The sequence below is a fragment of the Sander lucioperca genome, chromosome 7 (assembly GCF_008315115.2).
Source record: "Sander lucioperca isolate FBNREF2018 chromosome 7, SLUC_FBN_1.2, whole genome shotgun sequence".
Lineage (NCBI taxonomy): Eukaryota > Metazoa > Chordata > Actinopteri > Perciformes > Percidae > Sander > Sander lucioperca.
This window is the reverse complement of record NC_050179.1, coordinates 10,642,488-10,666,738: the sequence shown is the minus strand read 5'-3', so window position 1 is coordinate 10,666,738 and position 24,251 is coordinate 10,642,488. Positions and strand designations below refer to the sequence as shown.

General features: G+C 39.3%; 1 protein-coding gene across 6 annotated transcripts; it reads right to left on the bottom strand.

The window, feature by feature from the left end:
* Positions 1-407: 407 nt before the first annotated feature.
* On the bottom strand, positions 408-23,726 carry myrf (myelin regulatory factor). Of its 6 annotated transcripts, XM_036003147.1 has the most exons (28): positions 23,064-23,725; positions 18,540-18,583; positions 14,016-14,106; positions 13,559-13,849; positions 13,025-13,086; positions 12,056-12,278; positions 11,823-11,923; positions 11,537-11,651; positions 10,507-10,702; positions 10,338-10,414; positions 10,130-10,240; positions 9,928-10,033; positions 8,256-8,456; positions 7,830-7,938; positions 7,510-7,619; positions 7,270-7,430; positions 7,083-7,155; positions 6,736-6,818; positions 6,563-6,631; positions 6,376-6,459; positions 6,094-6,161; positions 5,907-5,981; positions 5,591-5,821; positions 5,320-5,413; positions 3,348-3,410; positions 2,914-3,019; positions 2,747-2,821; positions 408-2,619 (listed from the first exon to the last, which is right to left on the bottom strand). In XM_036003147.1, exons 2-28 carry the CDS (start codon positions 18,556-18,558, stop codon positions 2,539-2,541), a joined length of 3,075 nt encoding a protein of 1,024 aa, XP_035859040.1. In that variant the 5' UTR covers positions 18,559-18,583; positions 23,064-23,725; the 3' UTR covers positions 408-2,538. The 6 variants fall into 6 exon arrangements, with proteins under 6 accessions (XP_035859040.1, XP_031138735.1, XP_031138733.1 ...); XM_031282875.2 differs by lacking the exon at positions 18,540-18,583 and having other exon boundaries at positions 11,844-11,923; positions 23,064-23,726; XM_031282873.2 differs by lacking the exon at positions 18,540-18,583.
* Positions 23,727-24,251: the final 525 nt, after the last annotated feature.

Genomic DNA, 24,251 nt, shown 5'->3' with positions numbered 1-24,251 from the left:
AGCGTTCTTTTAATACATCCATGGCACATAGGCTCAGGTTTTTTTTTAATACACCCATGAGGCTCAGGCATGGATGTTAACCGGCTCAGTCTGTTGGTATGGCAGAGACTGTGCATTATGAGATACTATTTTAGCAGTTTAAAACAATGTGTATCCCCTATAACTATACTAGGAAATAAGAAACTTCTTCATATTCGACAAGGGTACTAGCAGGCATAACATCGGTGGTAGGCACTCATGGATGTATAAAAAGTAGCCACTCCGCTACCTGAAAGGCTAATTTCAGGGCAGATTCTTCACATTATCCCCAACGACTGTTAATAAATCTCCGGCTGCCATCTAGCGGACAAAGTGAGCAATTAGTTTTCAAATCATGAAGCAGTTTGACAATCAAGCACTACAGAAAATTCAATCACAAATTTATTTACTACATGCATTTACATAGTATTACAGCATATTTTTTTTTGACAAAAGGCTTTGAAAAATGTAATGATAAAATGGGCTAAAACGACAAAGTAGTGATATTAAAGTACTCAACGAGTTTTAGTGTTATGGAATTTTAGAAATGTATTGCTGTGTGTGTGTGTGTGTGTGTGTGTGTGTGTGTGTGTGTGTGTGTGTGTGTGTGTGTGTGTGTGTGTTTACATGTTTGTCAATAATTTCTCGGCTCCATTAGCTAAAGGTTAATATATTATTGATAATACAACAACCCAAAAAATATCAACTATAAAAACAATATGATAAAACACATCAGATAAAAAATGAGCATTGGTAGTAACAAAATGAAGCTATACAGTTACATGTAATGCAGTTCTACCAGAGTATATGAAAACAGTCTGGTGTATTGGATAGAGCAAAAGCAGTTCATATATACAGTGCAAAAAGTGCTACAGTGGTTTCATTATGCTAGCTGGTGCATTATAAATAAGCTAAAATAGTACACTATACCCACTGAAGTCATAATAATTATACTGAAAGCATTTTACAGTGTCCTAATAATATGATAAATTCAATAAACGTTTGTCTGATGGCTGTTTTTCCTATTTAATATTGGTTTTACATTTGAGATACACTATTGTATTTTTTTCTTTCTGAATAGACACATATGGAATATGAATTTAAAAACAAATTTTGACAAACGCAGCAAGAGCATGGTGGTGAGAGTAAGTGGAGAATGGCTTTAAAACAAGAAAAGATAATAGAAGAAAACATCATACATACAATCCAGTTATACTCAAAGTGTTATTACTACATAATCTTAATTGTAAAGGCACAGGAAAAGTATTCAAAACATCCAGAGAAATACATGAAACTGTCCAGTGTTTAATTTGATCTCTGCAGTGTGCATAAATAAATGCAACTCCTCCTCAGCTTTATGATCGAGCCATTAAAAATGAATTTTCATAGCTGAAGCATTTGATTTGCCTCTGAGCTGAGATGTATAATTTTAGAGAAATGATTGGGCATGCAACTGAAATGATTTATGCCATTTATTGCCTTACCAGCATTCTGTCCGGTTAGCAAATACAGTGTAAGCTATTCCAGTGTTTCTTAAAATATAGTCAGTGTTGGACTTGTTGCATTCACTATCAGATGCTAAGAGCTGTCAGTGTTTCTACATGTTCAGTTCCAGTGAATTGTTTACTTTGTTTACCAGTCTTATCGCATGTCTTCAAGTGAATCTGCTGGATTTAGTATGACTTGTATAACTTCATTTTCAGAACGATAATGAAGATTTCTGTGTAATAATATGCATATGCATAGACATTTAATGTAACAATTTGAAGTTTCACTTAATGTCACAATTGAGATAGCAATACTGCACAGTATTACCTTCTCTGTACAGTGTTTAGTCAGACGCTGCATTATGAGAAAGCAGACAGTCTAGTCGACTGCCTCCTAGGGGGGCCCAGGATTTTGCCAGTGTGCACTACTGAGGTACAGTATACAGTATATCTTCAGTGCGAATTGCAACAATTCACTGAGGCCTTCAGCAGAGGCCAATGATCTTCTTTCCAGTGTATACAACTATTGAAAAGTGTTCTTGTTTTTAGTCAACACTGATTTCATCGTACTTAGAGATTCATTGTATTAAAAAAAAAAAAAAAAAGAAATGTGTGCAGCATCTACTGTCTCTTAGCCTGGACTTCATTTAGAAACTTGAATTCTGCTAAAAAGTAATTCTGGCTTGTATTAAGTATGGACTTGGTGATCATTAATACAATGACCTATAAACTCATGGACTCAGTTAACAGTGACACAACACAGTCGTCAATTACAGTGATCTTAAACATTTTCAGTGACAGAAAAAACAGTGTTTCAAACTCCAGTCATCACAGCAAAAAGAGATGTCTTAATGCATATACATGTGGAGGCGATAACAGTGACAGGGACAGTGGTATATAATTTGTTCTGTATGAGTATCTTTAAAAAATAACATACAATAATGAGACACAATCCTATACTATCACAACAGCGTACAAATGGAACCACAAATGTGGTGTATTGTAAAGACACTGGGACACATTGTCTTCCTTCTCACACACAGATGTTTTGAATGGTAAAATGGTAGTCAGAGTATGATGAGGTTTCTCCTTCAGTGGCACAGCTCGCCTCACTCTGTCAATGGAAAGCACATGGAGATAAAATATGTATGAATCAATCATTGTCTTAATTTAAACTAAGTACTATAATAATTGGATCAACAACACACAGGAACCATATTTTAGAAGCCAAGTTTACTTACAGACAGGGAGACACGGAAGTGATAGGTGATGTCTTGGAAGGACAGCACGGGCACTGACCAAAGGTGATGAGTCCCCTTAGAAAAAAGTATGAAGAATATAATGAGTCAGTAAATAATTAATTTGATTAATAATAATAATGTGATGGATCATGATTCTCATTATGTACCTTTGTTGATGTACTCTGTCCCCCATAGAGCTCTGTCTCTGTGTGGTTGGGGCATAAACGTCCCTTGGTGGCTCCACATTGTCGTACCCACACGCTGTTCGTGGACCTGCAATTAATTAAATATGCTTGCTGTCTCTTTGGCCTACAGTTGAAATGTTGTGTTTTAGTTGCACAGGTTTTACTTTGTTTTATATCAGCTGACCTGCTGTGCACTGACTACAATAGTCTTGGTAAAGCTAGTTTAGCAATTATTGGAATTAATTCATTGGAAGTGTATCGATTAAAACCTTTTCTCTGGTCTCTAGTTTACAAATAATTACTGCCAAATCACATGGCTCTTGACAGGAAACCTTTGGAAATGATAGACCTGTAAAGGTAAGCATTACAATTGCATGCATGCAGTTATGTAGATAGTGTGATGTTTGTATACTCACATCATGTGCAAAGTGATTTGTGAGATGGAGGAATTTCTGTTTCCATGGAGTGATATTGTATAGCTAGAGTCAAAGTCAAAGAGATATATATAGCATCAGCATTAAGCATCAAGACCTAAATTTAAACTGTAATTGCGTAAAAGGAAAACACACAGAGAAGTTACAAATGAAAGGAAGAAATTCACATAAATGAGCGGAGAAACATTCAGATGCTTCCATCCAGCGCATGACGTTTCACTAAGTAGTTTGATGACTTTGAAAATTATGTGAAATACATGCAATGGCCTTCACAATCACCAGATCTCAACCCGACTAAACCCCTTTGGGAAACTTTGGACCGAGAAGTAATATAGCACTCTCCACTACCATCATAAAAACACCTAATTAGGGAATATCTTTTGAAAAACTTGTGTTCATCCCTCCAGTAGAGTTCGGAGACTTGGGGGATCTATGCCAAGGAGCATTGAAGCTGTTCTGGCTGCTCGTGGACCAGGGCTGGACTGGGACAAAAAAATCAGCCCTGGCATTTTTGGCCCAGGTGGCCCACACCCACCGTGATTGGTCAGACACATTCCCTGCAGACAGTCCTCTTAAAATATGCGTGCATTCTATGATATGAGTTGCCTAGTGTTCTGCATTCATGTGATAGTTTTGGATCCTTCAAGAGGGGTCTCAAGACTTATCTGTTGATCTTACACTTAAATGATTAATTATTTCTTTCAAATAATTAATTATTTGTGTATTTATGGTATTTTTAATTTATTTTTATTTATAATTTGAATTATTGATATGTGATATTGTATTGCCATTATTGTTATTATTACTATTTTTCTTAATAGTGGCTTAGCAACTTTTAAAAACTGTTTACTGTTCATTTTAACTATTGTAAGATTCATATTTTGTCGCTTTGGACAAAAGTGTCTGCTAAATACAATAACCATAACCATAACCCTTCCAAAAAGCTACAATAAAGCTGAGAGTAGTATATACCCTGGAAAAGAGCACCAATACAAGATAAGCTAATTAAGCAATTCAAGGAACATTGATGCTTGTATCAACACTGATTTTATAGATCACAGACTTTTCAGCTATCCAACAGGCCAACCGCTAGCATTGTCAATGTAAGCTTAAACAGTTAGGTTACCTGACAGCCACTAACTTTAATGTTACAGCCAAACTACTTGTTGTCGTTATGACGTGAGGCGCAAATAACACACGCACACACACACACACACACACACACACACACACACACACACACACAGAGCCTCCCTCCCTTCCTGAGAGTCCCTGTTAATTTGTCTACTCCTTACCACGTCGTCATCTACTCTCTCTTCCATCTTTTCCTCACTCGCTCCCATGGCCCTGTCATGGTCACTCTCGGCTTCTTCCCTGTCATGATGTTTTCTGCTTCTCTGTATAGCCAGCCACCTCTCCTCCTCCTCTACTTCAGGTAATGATGATGGTGAAGAAGCTACTACAGCCCCAAACATGTCAGAAATGTTGGCACATTTTGAGGCATCCACCTGTAGATTATTAATCTTTTTCTCCCTGTAATTTCTCTGCATCTCCCTTGCGCTTTGGTGGTTGTTTGTCCATTTTAATGTGGATGCTAAACTTCCAGCATAAGCATAACTATTACAGCTCGTGTCTCAGGGTCTGGAGTGGGGAAGGGGGTTCCTGGATTTGATTGGGTCAGGTGCCAATAAAGAAAATTAACCAATGGGCCGCTGTCAATTCTTTATGGGCCGGCGCGGCCAAAAAAATAAAATAAAATAAATAAAGGCCTATTATATCGGTGATTCGGCCCAAAAGTGCGTCGGCCCACCGGGAAAATGCCCGGTATGCCAGATGGCCAGTCCAGCCCTGTCGTGGACCATCACCTTACTAGGACACTTTATGTTGCTTTTTTTAATATGTCACCCATCTGTACAATGTCAACTCAATACTTGTGCAACTTTTAAGTACATACCTGCAGCTTTCTGGTGTTGCACAAGTTTGTGCTGTGATCTCTTGGTTTGTCTCCACGATATGTAGACTAGTCAGAGAGGGAGCTGACCTTCCTCCTGCAAAAGTAAGAAAAGCTGCACTATGAGCACCGTACCCATACTGTAGAATTCTGTTGTATAGTATGTAGATAAGCTTTGTTTGCTGTTGTCAAACACATGGCTTTACTGTGTTTGTATACTGCATGTTATATGTGTGAAGAAAGTGCCATGTCTGGGCTGTGTTTGTAGATTTACCCTTTGTGTGTAGGCTGCGTTGTCTGCGTGGCAGTGTCGGCTGACCTGGGGGCAGACGGTTGGTAGCTCCCACTCCGCCCAGGTCTGTAGGTGCCGGCCTTTTAGACTTGGCAAAGTACAAAGGTGCTGAGGTGTGACTCAGACGGTTTCTATTGCGGCCATCCTTGTCCATTGGTCTGGACTTGGCCTTCTTGATCACAGTTCCTGGTGTGGGAACCAGGCTGCCTAAATCTAGAGAAGGAAGATTTTTAACCTGCATCGAAGACAAATGTACACCACAGGAAATCACTAAAGGTCATATTTTTTGCTTACTTACCTGGTGTGGACTGGTTGTTATTCAATATCAAATCTGTAACTGATTGGTTGTTTATGGCTGTAGTTGAACAGCAAGCTGCAGTGTTTGTAAGAGAATGAGAGAAAAGGGACAGATCTGAGTTAGCCTGTTGATTTCTGTGGTTTTTAAAACTACCAAACTTAGCCAGGTGGTCAGTCATTCCACTCACCTGGTGAAGGGGTGGTGGACAGTGGAGTATATGGACTCCTACGTGAGGATCCCAATGCAGCTCTGGACCTGCACCAATCAGATGGCAGAACAGGAAGTCAAGAGCATGCTTTCAGTAAAATAATGATACATTTCAAACTCAATTACTTTTACGGTGTATAGATATGTGACTCATAATCTCCTTTCAGACAAGAAAAAGGAAACACCCAACTAATCAATCAAAGATAAGACTGAAAGAGTAGATCAGAAAATGAAACAATGACGTAGCAAGAAAGGCAGGTACCATGTGCAGACAGGTGGACAGAAAGTTACAGTGGCAGTGAAGATGGGCATCCAAGAGATGTAGAGAACACAGGAAGGAACATAGCTACAGAAAGCAGGAACAGATTATATAGAAAGACATTAATGGAGGAGAGATTGATTTCTTTTACTATAAAGCTTAAGCGTCTCTTTCCCTCAAAAGCACATACCCATCTTTCTCTGTGACGTCTCCTCTATGGTGAAGAGTCAACACATAAAGGACGGACATGGAAATGACACTGTTGGGGGACAAATAAAGATCATGTCACTATTGTATGCAGATGAAGCTGATTTTTTTGTTTACTTACCACTCCATCCCCAAACACATTTTGCTCAGTCTAACCTGAAGGCCATGACAATGACCAGTGCCAGGATGGTTCCCTGCATGAACCTCTGGCTGATGCAGCCTTGATCTGGAGCCGAATTCTGCAATAACAACACACAGATTACATTAAAGTTGTAATCAGAATCTGAATCAGAAAATGATTTATTGCCAAGTAAGGTGAGTAACACAAGACATTTGCCTTGGTGGTTGGTGCATACATAAACAAACATATTACAAATTAATATGAAATAAACAATATATACAAAATAGCTGTTTAACATACAAAAAAAGAAGCTGAACGGTTTAGTGCAGAATCCGGCTGTTTACTTATAACACCGTTTAAATACATAATTATTACCACAGACCTTGCTCCCAGGTTTGACTGTCTTCTTCCTGAGTGGGCCACTTCCTGTTCTGCTGAAATAACTCCCTGATTGGCTACATGGGTAAGAAAAACAAAAATAATCTATCAATTCTTTTCTAATCATACAAGATTCTTTAACAGCCGCCCTAAAGCCTAAATTCGAGGCGACTTCTGCTCATTGCTCTCACCTGACAGTACTTCCACTCACGGTGCTCTTCATGCTGTCAAGACGACGTAGCTTGGCCAGTTTTCGGCTCCAGCGCTCCAGTTCATCTATACGAGTCTCCAGGTTGTCTGTGAGCTTACACAGCTCCTTCACCGCTCCCACGTTCTCCATGAAGATAAGGTCCTTTGAAATAAGAGGGAGAGCTGATAGTGTGTATGGAAGTGATGTCTGTGTGCACTGTATGTTTATGTGTTTTCATTACCTTGTTGACCACTAACAGGTTGGAGATAGTTTCTCCATTGGAGCACACCACATCGCCCCCCTCCTTCACTGCTTCAGGCAAGATTTGCTGAACCTCTTGAGCGATCACTCCTGCAGGAGAATATAAGAAGTACTGAAGTGAAAAGGAGCAGTGAAAGCATGACTGCATGCACAGCTACAGAACACACTTGCATAACAATGCACATGGAGCAAAATACAGATCAAATATTAAGACATTAGGATGATAACATGATGTACAGCGTACAAAGAAATGAGATGATGGATGCAAGAACTGAAATTTGTTATTCATGAAGTTGTTACCAGTCTCTGCAGTGTTCTCTATGCCCACGGTGGCAGCAAACTCAGGCTTGTATTGATAATGGACCAGCCTCATCTGAGAAATCCGTTTCAAATTGTCTGTGGTGTTGACCTACACACAGACAGAATGACAATGATGTCCATGCAGATGGTATGAAAACACAATGTTCCTGTTGCAGATGAAAATGCTTGAGTCAAGAACAATGAAAAGACAAAACTCAGAGTTCAACTGCACAGTCAGCTGTGCTGAGCATGGGCATTTGGATGACATGATTCATGATGACAAGCACACGAGGCACAAAATGACACACTAAAACACACACACACACACACACACACACACACACACACACACACACACACACACGCACACACACGCACATGCACAAACACACGCCCATATACATACACACTGAGTGTCATCCTGACCTCCTGGACATTTTCTTTGGCCCTGATGTCAGACGGGTGTACCAGGGAGCCCATGACCTTCAGGTTGCCATGGACAACAAGGGCCTCATCTGGCCGGTCGGTGTTGATGCCAACTCTCCCGTGGTGGTAGACGGAGTCTGGCAGTTGGCCACGCTGCCACAGCACCTCGCTGTCACTTTCAAACTGGCCTGGGTTGGATGCCTGTAGAGAGACAAAGGAGAAGGTGCACAGGCAAACAGTAGTTTAGATGTTTCTAAAAGATATGCCAAAAAAAGTAATCCAAATAATTACAATGTTTTTAAAGGAAAAGTTCGACATTTTGAAAAATATGCTTATTCGCTTTCTTGGTGCGAGTTAAATGAGAAAATTGATACCAGTCTTCCAGTCAACCAGTAGAGACTCCAGGCAGTGCTCTGCACAGCTCCCAGTTAAGAAATGGTCTAACACAGCCTTTCTCAAACTATGGGGCCGGGCCGCGGAGGAATGCCTGCTGGGCTGCGGTACCCCCCCAAAAAAATAAAATAACTGTAGCCGACGGAGCCGCAGCAATGACAGAGAGGCACGCATGTGTCGTGGCTTGAATCAAACAGGTGTCTCCCTCTGTTTAGGCAACTCCATTGGTGTCGCCAGGTTAATTTTTTCTGGGGCTTTAGCCCCAAATGTTTTGACTGTAGCCCAGAATGTAATTTTAAATATAGGTAATACAAAGTTTAGGTGCACAATAATATTGCCACATTTTGTTTAAAGTTCCAGTGAAGTGATGTTTACAGTCTTTTACAGTTTACAGTTTACAGTTTATAATGGACATGCTCTGCTGTGGGCATGCTGTGGCAGAAGTGTCACGTTCATTCTCCATGTATTTCTGTAAGTGGGCCCCAGAGGATGAGGGACAAACATTACTGGGCCTTGGCACAAACAAGTTTTAAGAAAGGCTCTAACACATAACCCCTGTAAAACAACCACAATTTATTGTTTTTACACTTCTTTTTTTGTTGTGAGCTTTAGAGGTGCTGGTAAGCATTTTCCGTTGATTTTGTTTTGTTGGACTAAGACAGGCTAGCTGTTTCCCCGTTTCCAGTCTTAATGCTAAGCTAAGCTAATCAACAGCTGCTTCCAGCCACATATTATCTTACAGATATAAGACAAGAAAGGTGTATTACCCAAAACGTGGAACTATTCCTTTAAAACAAGCCTAAGATGTAAAGGGTTGACTTTACATTAGACTTTATAACTTAGTCAATGTTTAAATGTTAGGAGTTTATAAAATTATTCACCAAATTGTGGTCTCATGTAAGCCCATTAGCTAAAAGTAAATGATTGTGTAGCTTTCAAATAGCTCTAATACTTCTTAAGCTCATGCAGTTAACTATACACTGTAATTACATGTTTTAGACATCTGGAGTAAGTACAATGACATTGCTGTCCAGTGAAAACGATGTAAAGGCTGACGTTTTGAAGATACATGGTTTTCACAGCCCAGCTTACTGCGTATATTGGATTGCACAATAAGTGTGCTGGGGATCACAGCCATATAGATAAAAGGAATGGAAAGACAGACAATGTAGAAGATGTTGAGATCTACACAGCGGCTTTGAAGTGCAGAAAGTTATGTAAAGTAGACCAAAGGTGTCACATTCACAAGGGATATGATTGTTGTAGGAGGCAGACAGACATGGCCAGACGTTACCCTGACGATGATCCTCTCGGATGCTTGGGCAGCCACAGTGTAGCTCTGACTGTGGGACTGAGCATGCAGAGCCACCACCAGCATAAAATACCTGCGATGACAAAAACATCAGGAGTAGATATGACTACTGGAGCTATGACGGGATCATAGTGAATCATTTGTTTACATGTGATGACACGTCGTTCACCTCTGGTCAGGGTTTGGTTTGCCCTTCTTCCTCATGTTATTTGCAGTGGTCTCGCTGAAGTGGAGCCTCCCCACTGTGACCTTTGTGACCTGCTCTGAGGGCAGGGTGACCCTGGGAGAATCAAAACACAACATGTTATTCAAAGAAATCCTCCTTTTACAGCTGTATACTGTTCCGGGAACCTTTCCATTAAAGTGTTCAGACTTACATCACTGGCTTGAAGGGTCTCTTGCTACGGTCAGACTGTGACTGCTCCACACTGATAGACTGATTCACAGCCTCCACCTGGCAATGAAGAGAGAAATATAATGTACACTTAATGCTGTGGAGTTCATTATCTAAGTTGATGCCATGTTCACTATTTTGCGTCTGCGAACCTTTACTCCGTTGAGTTTGAGATAGAAACAGTCAATGGGCTGCAGGCCGTCACTTGTCTTGATGTACTTGGGATCTCCCAGCATGCCTATGTATACTGTGACCTGGAAATGATTCTTCTTCTGGCAAACAAAAGCATCATCAGCCAAGGAGAAGTTGAAGCCCTTGTCAGCATCAACACGGTAGGTTGGCATTGGACTGAAGACAGGGAAAGAGATTGTGACATTTGAATAATGTGAATAGAAGGCTCGTATATGTTGTAAGAAAAGTGGAAAAACTGCTGCATACTGCAGAGTTTTGCCATTTTTATCACCAGGGGGAGACTCTTGACTGTATTACAAGGGTCTTCCACATGTTTTTAGGTCCAAGCCCTTAGAGAGATTTGAACAGAGCAAATGTAACATATGTAATTTGGTAAAGAAATGGACAACATTTTATAATGTATGTGGTGAATGTGGAGATGGTGACTGACACCCCTATTATATTCTTGTGATGCTGACATAAAATCCAAGCCATTTTTAATGTAAATAAACCATTTTTTTTGCCATTACTTTACAACACTGAGGACTGAGATCGTCTGAAAGACTTAATAAATCTAATTTAAAACCAGTGAAAACACTCTGGGCTATAAGCTAAAAGTTGTGATGGGCAACCAGATGGTTTTGATTACATATCTGAAAGGTCTTGTGAGTTCATTTTAACCTTCCTCCCTATCTATAGCTTTTTTTTCTATTTTGGCATTGCAAAAGCACAAGTAGGTGCACACAAATTTCTCCCTTTACCCCCTCCTCACGTTGTCTTCCTAAGCCGAAACCCTGCACTCGTTAACTCCTCCGCAGAGCTCACCTCTGAGGAATTTGTAGACCTCTGCAACCCTACTATTCCATTGCCACTCCCGCTGTATACTTTGAATTATTCATTTAACCAATTATAACTTCTTTAATTTTGGGCTCTGCAGAGTGCTTTCAGCGTTTTCTTCCCAAAATAAAGACTTCAAGATGTACAGACATGCCAAAAATAAATTCCACCCACAGCTCTTTGCAGTTTGCATCATACAGTGGTGTCCACTTGTTCTGCTGGTGAGGCTGCCACTTAATGCACTGATAGTTTGGGTCCAGGTAGGAGTTGTCTGAATCCTGCATTAAACCTGTGACAAACAGATCAGCAATTAAAGCAAGACAGAAAAATGCAATGAATGTCCGCAGCTGTTCTGTAAAAGTCTTTATCTGTGCAAGAGTTAAAGGGTAGGTAAGGGTAGGTAAGAGCAGGTGAGCGTGAGATAGAGGGTTTGAGGAAGAGAAGAAAGATGCCTGCCTACCTGGTTCTTGTTTGATGATACCTGTGAGGATTTGGGAATTGAGGGTGCTGTTGGGAGAGTCAGAGTGCTTCCTCTTCTTGGCCTGGTGAACAGGGATGCCGCTGTGTGAGAAGATGGAAACAGTCAAAAGTGGCACACATTTCTACTCAATCCCATCATTCCTTTTGCTCCATACAAACTGGACACTGCATCCCTCCCTCCATCCCTCCCCCCTGTATATCTTCATGACTCACTCCTGCCCCTGTGGATGCTGCAGTAGCTGATGGAGCATCTGAGTCTGCTGCATGTCTCCACTTCCGCTTGTGGCTGGACCAATGGGATACTGTGATATCATGGACTCAGGCTTCAGGTACATGTCCCGATGCATGTTGGGATAGTGCCCGTGTGGTGGGAGGGGTGGTGTTGGAGTCATGTGACACATGTTCTCTGGTGTCATGGTCCTGATCATGTGAGGATCTAAAAGACACAACGGTGAATAATAACAACAATAATGTCTACATGATTATACATACTGTTACATTTGATCACACACAGAATGCAGCTTTTTCTTCTCAAGACTGATCTGTCCATTCTGCATTTCAGACTGCATTTTATTCTACTTCCCTCTAACCTTAGCTAAAGGTATTTCTATTGTTTCTGACTGGAGAACTGGAGGGATGCCCATCAGATAACACTCTTCCACACCTTCTCACCAACAGGCAAGACCAATGGAGATGTGTGAGCGGCAATAAGTACATGATGACTTTGAGTACTGTTGTTGTTGTTCAACTTGTATGTTGAAACAGGTCAAACATATGCTGGCTCATTCTTTGTGGAAACACTTGAAATGAAAGCTTGTAAAGCGGAGTTCAATTTTTTTTTATTTCAGTTGATAAAATCCATTTTCCAGACAAATTATGTAAACTCCTGATTAATAAATGGCATACACGCAGCATTCAATATATTGATTGGTTTGCACATGAACTTCTTTTTGTCTTTATGCTCCGTTTAAATACAACAATGTAATGAGTAACATATATTGATTTGACTGTGACCCACATACACTTTGAATACTTGAATACAGTGGCTTTCTCTGACTCTGTGTTTGAGTGCAATCTACAGATTAAAGCACCATGTTTGTTATATGTTCTACTTTGTGTGTGCTCTTTGTCCAATTCTTTATATACATTTTTGCAGGGAGAGGAAAAAGATGTGTTACTTACCATTCACCTGCTGTGGAGAGTACGGCTCTGAGCTGGAGTCTGGGGGGGACTCAGGTAGTGTCCTGAAAAAAAAACCCAGAAGGCAGTAGATGTTATATTCACAAAAACACAAATATTCAACTTTTAAATCATAAAAATTCAAATACCATGCTTGAAGTTGGGAAGCCCTCGCTCATATATTTTTCTTTTTTTCTAAACTGCCATTATATGTGAGGGAGAAACTCTCCTTTGGGAACAGAGTAAGTGTGTAGACGTTCTTTACACAAGATTGTGTGCGTCAGGACTTCTTCGCAGGATGTAATTTGACTCTCTCTCTCTCTCTCTCTGTTATCAGTCTCCCTCCCCCTCTTGAAGTATTGATTGCATAATGGGCATGTAGTAGTGTTTGCCACTTCTGCCTGATTTCATGTTTAAAATTTAAGTGTTTGAGCATCTTCAACATTTCTTATTGACAACATTTCCTAAGTATCAGCTTGTGCTATACTTTCTCCTTCTTGTACCTCTATCCATCCACCTCCTTGGTATTGTGCTTACCCTGGAGCGTAGTGGCCCCTGTGCTCAGGCTTGATGTGAGCCTGCTGCTGCTGCTGCTGCTGCTGCTGCTGCTGCTGCTGCTGCTGTCCCAGGCAGAGGTAGTTGTGTCGGAGGCCCAGGGATGGACCTGGGGGGTAGGCGTTCTGACAGTTAGGAGGCCCAGGCGGAGGGGCTCCTTGGCGCAGTGGAATAGGGGGGCTCACACCACACACCAACCCCCCAGAGGAGGACACTCCTGCCTGGGGAGATGAGTAATTTGGTCCTGGGGTGCTGTGGACCTCTGAGAAACAGCTGGGAGAAAGAAGAAGAAGAAGAAGAAGAAAAATAAGAAGAAGAAGAAGAAGAAAAAGGGATTAGCCTTATCAGAAAAAAACAAATTCCTTTGTAACGACATGATCTGATTCGGTTGGTGTATGTTGTTTTGACATTGCTGGACATTGCTGGAGTCCCTACTGACATGTCAGTGCTATCGTCCTCCTTGCTGATGTACTCTTCCAGGATACTTGTGTCGATGTTGGCTGGCTCCAGAGAACTGATAATATCATGACCTGTGGTGAAGGGAGGGTCGGGAACACAGAGGGGAGATGGAGAGCATCTGGGAATTAGCAATGAGAATCTTTCAGCAACTCCACACACTGCCACAATAGCTCTAGTTTCAACACAATGTTCTATCTAGACTATATCAATCTATCTAATAAGATATTTTTAACTCATATTATCATTTATAGCTTCTTTTGCGTACTCCTGATTACATTGTATCAATGCATTTTTATTAGGAAAATTCACAACCTTTTGCTAAACACATAATCAAGAACACATGAAAAAAGAAGAGATCTGCTTTCTGAGAATTTAAAGATTAATGTAACAGGAGTGACCAACAGTCTAAATATGTGTTAGTAGTCAACATTACAGATCGCATATTGATGATTCAGTGCCTCTAATTGCTTACACATATAGACTGGAATCACTCCAGTTGACGGTTACTATGTTGTACCTCAGCTGCCTTTCCCCATTTAAAAAAATCACAGTAATAATCAATTTGAATTAAAAAAAAAAAAATTAAATTACTAACCGAGTTACTAAACTAGATTGTGTAATCCCCAATTTCAATGTTCACTACAATTGACATCTATGATAAAGATAACCTAAATCTAAAAGTTTGCTTCTTCGCATTGTGTGTGGCATGTTTTAGATTTGATTTAGATTAAACTTCACTTAAAATACTCTTATAAATACTTAAAAACGTAAAATACTTTTATAAAATATATATATTAGTAATTAATTCCCTAATGCTCCCTTTACATCACCCCAGGGTCATTTTCACCCTTTGATAGCCAAAGCCTCACAAATCCCAAACACATGACCCCACTTAATCTTTAAAACTCCAACATGCAGAACAAGCACTCGCTTATGCATATATTTAGAATAGATTAAAGGACTTTTTTATAAACCAGCCTTCTCTATTGCACCCAGAGCATTCAACTCAAATGTTACATGAGAGAAAGTGATGCATTTTCTTTAAAGCTGTCACTAGTTGTCCCAGACTGCAGATACTGGAAACAGAGTGAGTGTGTGAGAGGAGAGGGGGAGCAGGACGGAGGGGGTGAAGCAGAGGGTAAGGACCTGGTATATAGTGGGTGGGCAGGCAACCCCAGTCTCTCTCTTTCTCACACGCACACACACACACACACACACACACACACACACACACACACACACACACACACACACACACACACACACACACACACACACACACTTTCTCTGATAGATTAAGCAGCTACTCAGTTGGGAATGCAAGGAATTTTTGTGAAAAAAATCTCCTCTTCCCTCTTTTTTATCTTCCACTAATGCTTCACCTTTCATCAGAAACCCAACAGAAATGTCACTTATTAGTATTATAGTCACAGTTTCTCTCCTAACTCTCTCTACACATTGCCGTTCACCACAAATGATTTATCTCAGGAAAAATATATGCTTCGTCCCATCGAAGCGCAGAGCTGACAGCATGAACATCTTACAACCTTCAATTACTAAACTCACAAACCAAACCACTTGTCTCCAACCAATTAAATCAAGAACACCCCATATTCTATTGTTTACCATTATAAATTCTCACGTTACCATGTTTTTGGAGAAAACTTGTATGCTTACACTGACTAGCTTTCTTGGCTGGATAGAAACAGATGGTTAATGTCTCTTAATATGTGCCAGTGCAAGGGGAGAAAAGCAGTATGGTTCCCCTTAAATAAGATCCAGATGTGCACCCCACCCAAATAGGCGGTAAATTTAAGCTGGCAGGCCTGATAACGAAAAATAGAGGGATGGAGGGAGAGGGGAGGGTAGATAGATGGAGCTTGACGAGAGCAGGGGCAAGAAAGACAGAATACAAGTTTGATGTCCAAGGATGGGATGACAGAGGGAAACCCCTACAAGGAAGACTGAGAAGAGAAAATGAAACAGGGCTATAATAAAGTGTCCAAGAGAAGTTCAAGAACGAGCGCAGTTAAGTTCAAGTCAAGAGTGGCAGAAGTTCAAGACCCTGATCAAAAATCAAGTCCTCTACCAAAACCCAGTTATGTATTATCAACAATTTTATACTATTTTATATACTACTATTATATATCATTTTTTGCTATAAACTATATACATACATATGACACCTTTAAATTAATTTTACAAACTTGTTAACAAACAATGAATGGAAGTCCAATATTCACTTTCTGTAAGCTCTGTTTTTGGTCTCCACCAACTCCTGATGGAAATATTTAGCTCTTTAGCTGCTAAATGCCGAACAGATAAACAATGAGCTGATACTCTCAAGCCCTGTAAAGCCGAGGGGAGCTGCAGATTTGACTGATAATTTTCAGCAATCACCCCTTTAGCAAGTGACCCCTTTCACATTGTCACATCATTTTCACATTGTAATTTGATACATTATTATAGCATAAAATATTGATTACAGCCACTTCAATTGCGTTGAACCTTTCAAAGATTGGAGCATGAGAAAATACATTTTTCAGATGCCAATGTTACACCTTTATATATTTGTCTAAATTACTTTTCAGTGGAACAACAGTAACATTTATACTTAACGGTTAACACTTTCTGCAAACAGATAAGAATATATTGTAGTTATCTGTTTGCAAAAAGTGTTAAGAATATATTGTAGTTGCACATTGAAGCACAAAAATTAATCGTAATCTTATTTGTAGCCTCATTTATCCACCTGCATGAACTCCAATGTATAGGGCATGTCGCTGCATATATTTTAATGAAGTTATATCATTAACTACTGAACTGTAAAAAGCACAGTTAGGTAAGTTGATCACTGTGTGGAGGCAAATTTTACATTAAAAGGAGGTAACAGGAAGTTAACGTGTACAGTTCATAGGGTGGATCATTTTCAGACTAGACTGTGAAATCATTGGTAAGAAGAAGTGTTAATATAAAATAAATAAAAGTATGTATATACAAATCCAAAGCCTAACAAACCTACAAAAGCCAAGGCTTTAAAATAGCATTTTTCTAAGTCTCTCATAACTTTTCTGCTGATGAACATGTTCACTGAGAAAAGATAGAGTACGTTTGGTGCCTCTTGAAGATACTTTGTACCATTGTAACTATCAACAAATCAAACAAGAGAGTTTTTGCCATTTGTAATGATTGTAGGAAAGTTATGGGAAAGGCTGTCATTAAATGCTATTCTAGTGCAGGTAAAGAATAATAGAAAGATAAATTAAGTAACCGTAAACTCTGAATCACTGAATCAGTTAAGTTTGAATTGCTGTGAACTGGATGTGTAAATGCCCCCGCCCTCTATGTTTTCTCTGTCCAGCTGTGTTTAACAAGGAACAGTGAAATGATTGTCAGTCCAACTTCGATACAGACTGGCCTTTTGAGAGATTACGGGCTGAGAGGCGAGTGTGTGTGTGTATGCCTGTAGGCATACGCGTGCATGTGTGTGTTTGTTTGTTTGTGTATGTGTGTGTGTGTTATGCCACCATTTCAATGCCTGGGTTGTCAGCAGTAATAATCTAAAATGAACACAAACAGAGGACCAAGTGTTTGAGTACCCATTAAACATGATTTGACTTATATCATTCAATCAAATGAACAGCTTTTCCTTACATTCTTTTAAAAATAGTAGCATATAACTTGATTATCTTCCTGTAGAGTTGTGTAAGCCATTACTAAGACTACAGCCATGCAAGAAAATTAATTTGAAGGAGCATTAAAGCTGAACAAAACTTGCAGATGACAAATGAGATTTGTACATATTTACATGTGTGTTAATAATTAAACACTTTCAGAGGAGGAACAAAGTCCATCTGATTACCAAACAGCCTAGAATGAACTTGGCTGCACATATACGCACATATTATACAGACAGTGAACACACTTTCTAAGATATTTAACATCAAATTACATACTGAACCAATAATTTAAAAGCTAATTTCAAAAGCTTTACAACTAACATTAAAACAGCTGTTTGTATAGAATTATTTAACGTATTATATAACAGGTAGATATCTAAAATAAATGAACAGGTGCTATTAGTCTATATGTCTTATATCTCAATGCACTTACAGATTTTTATTTTCACAAAAATCAACTAAAAATAACCTGACAGATCTTAGTAATGTCCATATAATCAATGTACACAAGCAAACAATCTCTCAGTTGTTCTACAAGATGCTGCACAGTCTATGAATACAGGGATTGTGGCTCCAATGTACAATTTAACACACATACAGACATAAATAGTAAAAAAAGTGTTAGACAGCTCTGACATATAGCCTTAGAGTTATAGATCTTCTCCATTTGTTTACAAGACAGGGTTAAACTGGTAAAAGAGTGAAAAGCATCACTATGACACAGATACTAATTAAGAAGTGAATACAAACACAAAGCCGCTCCTCAGGTAGGGACTAATAAATCACAGCTAAAGAGAAGCAGAGTGGACAGAGCGGCAGAGTACCTGCGCGTAGCCAAAGCATGTTGATGTCCTTGAGATGAAAGCACCTGAAACAGAAGATGAGAAGCACAATTCCTCTCTAATTTTTCACATGTTTCCCTACTCGGGCTGAAAAGACTTTCTTCTGTAGACCTGAGAGTCGCAGATCAGAGTAACAAATGTGTGTGTGTGTGTGTGTGTGTGTGTGTGTGTGTGTGTGTGTGTGTGTGTGTGTGTGTGTCTGGTGTGCATGCCTATGTGTAAAAGCATATGTGTGCGAGTGTGTGTGAGAAAGGCTCGGAGAGTGTTATAATGAGGATTATTCCTCAGTCATGAGAAAGGGCTGTACCAGGCTACCACACACAGCCCTAGTCGCACACAAGCACTGGTCGCACCGGCGGACCTGGCTCAGGAGATTACAGGAGTGACAAGGCTGGGGCCGGGACATGGAGGAAGGCTGGAAAAAAATCACGAACACTGCGAATGTGAGGTTGAGTTTTAGGGCCAGCACTACACAGAATTACAGAGCACGACGAGAAAGAGAAGATGCAAGAAGATGAAGAAGACATCGAGGAGGTAAAAGAATAGAAAGATATAGAGTAACATGAAGAAGAAGAAGAAGAAGAAGAAGAAGAAAAGGAAGATTGGCATATTATAATGCTCAGAATTCAGAATTCAGTCATGTAGATGAATAAAAAACTGTGTTTTTTATACTATATACTATAGGATGACATTCAAGACGCAGACAAACCCCCTTGCACTCTAATACTGCAGTCCAAGTTTTTTCCCTATAACAGCCTCTCTTTAAGTTATAACAGACACACACATGAACACACACATAAAAATAAGAATTCATCTCCTGAAGTCCAGTTCAACCACAAACAACATGCACTGGCTGAGGATTACTCAGTTGGCAGTCATCACTGGTGGGAGTGAGGCACAACAATGAAAAATAAAACCTAATTGTAAGCACCGTAAGCATGGCTGCTCAAAAACAATACATTCCTCTAACTGCAATGTATTGCTAAACCTGTAAATCAGAGAAACCGTCCAAACTTCGCTCTGTTTCACACAGGTTTTCCAAGATGGACGACGGCCTTCCCATCCATGATATATAACTACTACTGTGGGAGTACAGCGGGACTTAATAGGCATTTTGATATAGTAACATGTGTGATGAGTTCATCTTTTAAGGGCAATATGGAGCAAGAAGGTGATTAATTCACCTTCAGACTCAGATGGTTAGGAGGGGAATATGCTCATTTTCAAAATATAGGTTTTCAGCCACATTAGCAGCGGCAGCAGGTTCTGTGGATAGTAATGTTCACCACCGTCAGTCCAGAATGAGATACCTTAACAAGTAAAACAGGGTTCAATTTCCACCCTTGGATCCATTATCCAAAAGGTTTGAAATCCTCTTCACCCAATTATTCAATGACAATTGTACACCTGTTCTAGGTTGACTGTATAATCGTTTGCAAAATGTCTTTGACCATTATGACAAGTGACAGTTGAGTCAAAACGTTAGTCTGTTTGCACTATTACAGGCTGCAAATCACTCAGTGTACTCAGGTTCCCCCTCCCCCCCCCCTCTGAATATCTTGACAACTATTGGATGGATTGCCATGACATTTTGTACAGACATTCATGTTCCCCAGAGGATGAATCACACTGACTTTGGTGATTCCTTGACGTTTCCATCTAGTGCCAATGTTGAGATAAAATGTTTCTGAGGCTATTAAATGGATTGCCATGCAGACATTCATCAACTACATCACGACGAATTGTAACAGCTTCGGTGGCGCTGACATCTAACGCCACCATCAGGTCATTACTTTGTCCAATACTTTGGTTTGATGTTAATTACATCAATGACATTCGCTCAGCCTCAGCTGTACTTTCCTTTGAGCTAAATTAGAAAATGTTATTATGCTAACATACTAAGCTAAGATGCTGAACATGGTAAATACAAAGTAAAGCATGTTTAGCATTGCCATTGTGAGCATGTTAGCATCCTGACTACAGCTAAAACAATGGATTGATCAATTAATCAATCTTCAGGAAATTAATCCGCAACTATTTTGAAAATCATTTGGAGTAATTTTTTTTTTTTAATTTTCAAAATACATCAGTTCCAGCTTCTCAATTGTGAGGATGTGTTGGTGTCTTTGTCTTATGTGGTTGTAACCTTCATATCTTTGGGTTTCACTGGAGGAAATTGTTACAGCCCAAACAATTAATAGAAAAAGAAAAAAAGAAGAAAATTATTATTTTTGAAGATTAATTGAAAGGGAAAATAATTGTTGGTTGCAGCCCTATTTCTAATGTTACATTACTAATAATACATAGTCTTCAAAACACTGTACATGAATGTTTCAATTCCAATGCATTTGGTCTTCAGGACATGCTGAAAATATAGCACAGGCAGTGTGGGTCATCATTTAATCAAGTGTTTGGTTGACTTAGGATGGGGCATTACTTGGAGTAACACAACACAACAGCTATAAATGTCATGATCCTTTTATGTGCAAACATGGTTCTGTGACTGTGAGCGACTGTCTGTTGTATAAAGTGAGTCATAGAGGAGAAGGTCAAGTTTTGGGGGAGGTTGGTAGTTTAACTGGGTTTCTCTCAACAGGCCAGTTTCTCTCCATCCTGAGTCTGCACTATCTCACCTCACCCTGTCTGCTCACTGTCACTCTAATGGAGTCAGAGAGAGAGAGAGAGAGAGAGCGCCTGGGGAAGGCCAAATACTCGAGGAGAAACACCAGTCTCACCTCATTGTGTTTTAACAGCCACTGGGGCAATGCCAGGAATGTACACTGTGCATTAGTGTGAATGTATACATATTTCACTAATCCTATTAAAACACAGTTTACCAGTGCCGGAATCCATTATAGTGCAGTGTGTGTGTGTGTGTGTGTGTGTGTGTGTGTGTGCACTTCTGTATAACTGTGTCTCTTTCCGATAAAGGGCAAGATGAACATGGACACTAATTATCTAATATATCAAATTGAAGGCTTAGTGATGTTACTTTCTGTCACCAATTTAAATTCAAGGTTGATAACCAAAGGGCTTGATTCTGAGATCTGAGAGAGATATAATCAGGAGTTTGATATCACTAGTGTTAGTTAAGAAAAACAAGTTAAATCAGAAAATAAGCATCTGAGGCGGCACCTTCTATATACTTCTCATGGAAAGGATGACATTTTAGTCCAAGCTAAAAGTGGCTGAAATAAAGCCAAAGTAAGAACATCTCTTTTACTCCCAAAGCAAGAATGTAAACACACTAAATTCCTGTCAGCGTGGCAAGGAACCTTTGACAGTCATGGATGGCTGTGTATATTTAAGTCAACACTCTGTGTATACTATAATCAAGTGTTAAGTCTCTCTACAGATAACTTATTATACATAAACCACAGTATGTGTTTAATGTGCACTTGACTTCTGGAACATTTGACATTAAGTTTCTTTAAAAAAAAAAAAAAAGACATGAATTCTGTGGCAAGCTGAAAGTCACAGAGCGCAGTGAAAAACTCTTAAAACAAATGTGACAAAATGTAATTGTCTTGCTTGTGATATTTGAAAATAATTGCAGAAATAAATTCACAAAGGGATTATTATTCTCAAATTGTTACAGATTAAATGAACGCAATTCAGTCAAGATCTGTGTGTAAGTAAACACACAGATGTAGTTAAGAAAAAGGGTTGGTAAATTAGGGATGTAATACAGGAGAAACCAAAAAAATATTTTTGAACATGTTGAAAATAGTATATTATTAATATTAAGAATATTAACTTATTATTTAAAGTCATAGTATATAATATTGTATCTTCATCAAGATGATTTTAAGGGGATACGCATAAAGTGGTGCTTTTCTGAACTAATTTTGGATCTATTCATGGTCGTTTGCCTTATGATGAGCAACACTACATCATTGCTCATGTCTGTCTCTAACACACACATTGTGCCATAGCACCCTTGCAAAACACACCATTTATCTTGACTTGAATTCCTACACCCTTCCAACTCTCAACCCCACCCTCCTCCACCTCGTTTTTTTTTTTTTTTTTTTTTTTTAGGATTCCCCGTTTAACTTGATCTGTTACCCATCACCAGCACTTTTGCTCCCTGTACCCGTTAAACCTCCTGACTTCTTACATTTTTAGTTTTTAAGATGAACAACAGGAAAGGTTTAAGTGAAAACCAAGTGCAGTGCACATTGTACTTGGGAAACAGCTAGGCTATTATTATTGTGATGTTAACCACCTGCCATGTGTGCGTCAGAATAGTTTAAACCAGGCTTTGTGACACTGAAGTTAAACTATAGGCTACAATAGTACACCAGGTAAAACTAGATTTGACAAGAGCTTACACTTCAACACATTTAGTTTTGTTCTTCGTCACTAAAACAAATAATGTCAAAGTGATTGTAAAAGTAACAAAAATCTCATCTTTTCCGCTCTAGGCTACGATTAATGTTCTGTACAATGAGTTTTAATACCGAATTGTATTGGTAAATACATATCATAATCAGATATTCTTACCTTCAAAAAATCTCTGTAACGCTTCTGTTTCATCTACCACGTCCATCATAGCGGGTCCCACATAAAAAATCCATTAAAGTCCCCCCCTGTCCGAACGAAATAAATTCGGATCGGGGAAACTTTCAAACACACATCACGAAATCCAGATTATTTTCTTAGTGACGACTTCTTGTTTTAGTTCACATAAATCCAACGCTTCATGCGGAGAACTTCTTTCTCCTGTTCAACAACTTGGCACTGGATTGACGTCCTTTAGCCAAACGCCTCCAATGACGCAAGGTTTAGGCTACAACTTTACAACTATAGACTTAATTAAGGTGCCAACAAAAATCCGTATATGAACAACGTTAAAAATGTTGCCTTCAGGCGCACCTTCATTTCAGCTCCCAGAAGTAGGATCATAATAAATCTTTGGCAAAAAAAAAATATATATATATCATCAGTCTGTGGAAAAATCGACAGGAAAATATAAGTCTTTCAAAATAAAATAGAAATGTGCGTAAAAGTTGACTAAACTTGGCTAAAAAGTCTCTTCTGTTGATTCTCTTCCTCCTTCGCCTCTCCCTCTCAAACAGGATGTGTGCAGCACAGACTCGGAGGAGAGGAGCTGAGGCAGGTGAGGGATGTGCGCCAGGCTGCTGCAAATATCCCCGGACCAAAAAAAAATGAATCTTATAGGACGCGTGTGTCTCTGTGGTACTCAACAATTGGTTTCAAGTTATCTTACATTTTATTTTTTAACAATGTTATTTACCTCATATAAAGACCTCGTATAAAGAGTTGCGACAATTAGTCGATTGATTGGTCATCTAAAGAAAATTAATCAGCAACTATTGATAATCAAACAAGCACAAATGCCTGAACTTTGCTGGCTGCTTTTTTTTTGGTCATATTTGTTAGTAAATTAAATTTGAAAACATCCCTTTGGGCTCTTTGATGAGCGTTTTTAAAGATCAGAAATCCATAATATAATCCATAATTAAAATAATTGTTAGTTGCAGCCCCACATGGATGAGACAAATGGCTTGATATTTGAAACAAATATATTTTTCCTTTCGCCCGGAAGAGGGATCCCTCCTCTGTTGCTCCTCCTCCTAAGGTTTCTCCCTTATTTTCTCTTAGGTTTTTGTGTATTGAGTTTTGACTGATATTCTAATAGACGCAAGGGTGTTAAACTGATTTTTAAAG

Coding starts and splice junctions, on each gene's coding strand:
- myrf (XM_031282873.2), bottom strand. CDS start 23,112: ATGATGGACGTGGTAGATGAAACAGAAGCGTTACAGAGATTTTTTGAA. Junction 13,850..14,015: donor GAGGACGATAGCACTGACAT/GTCAGTAGGGAC, acceptor TCTTTCTCCCAG/CTGTTTCTCAGAGGTCCACA. Junction 5,822..5,906: donor TAACAACCAGTCCACACCAG/GTAAGTAAGCAA, acceptor TTCCTTCTCTAG/ATTTAGGCAGCCTGGTTCCC.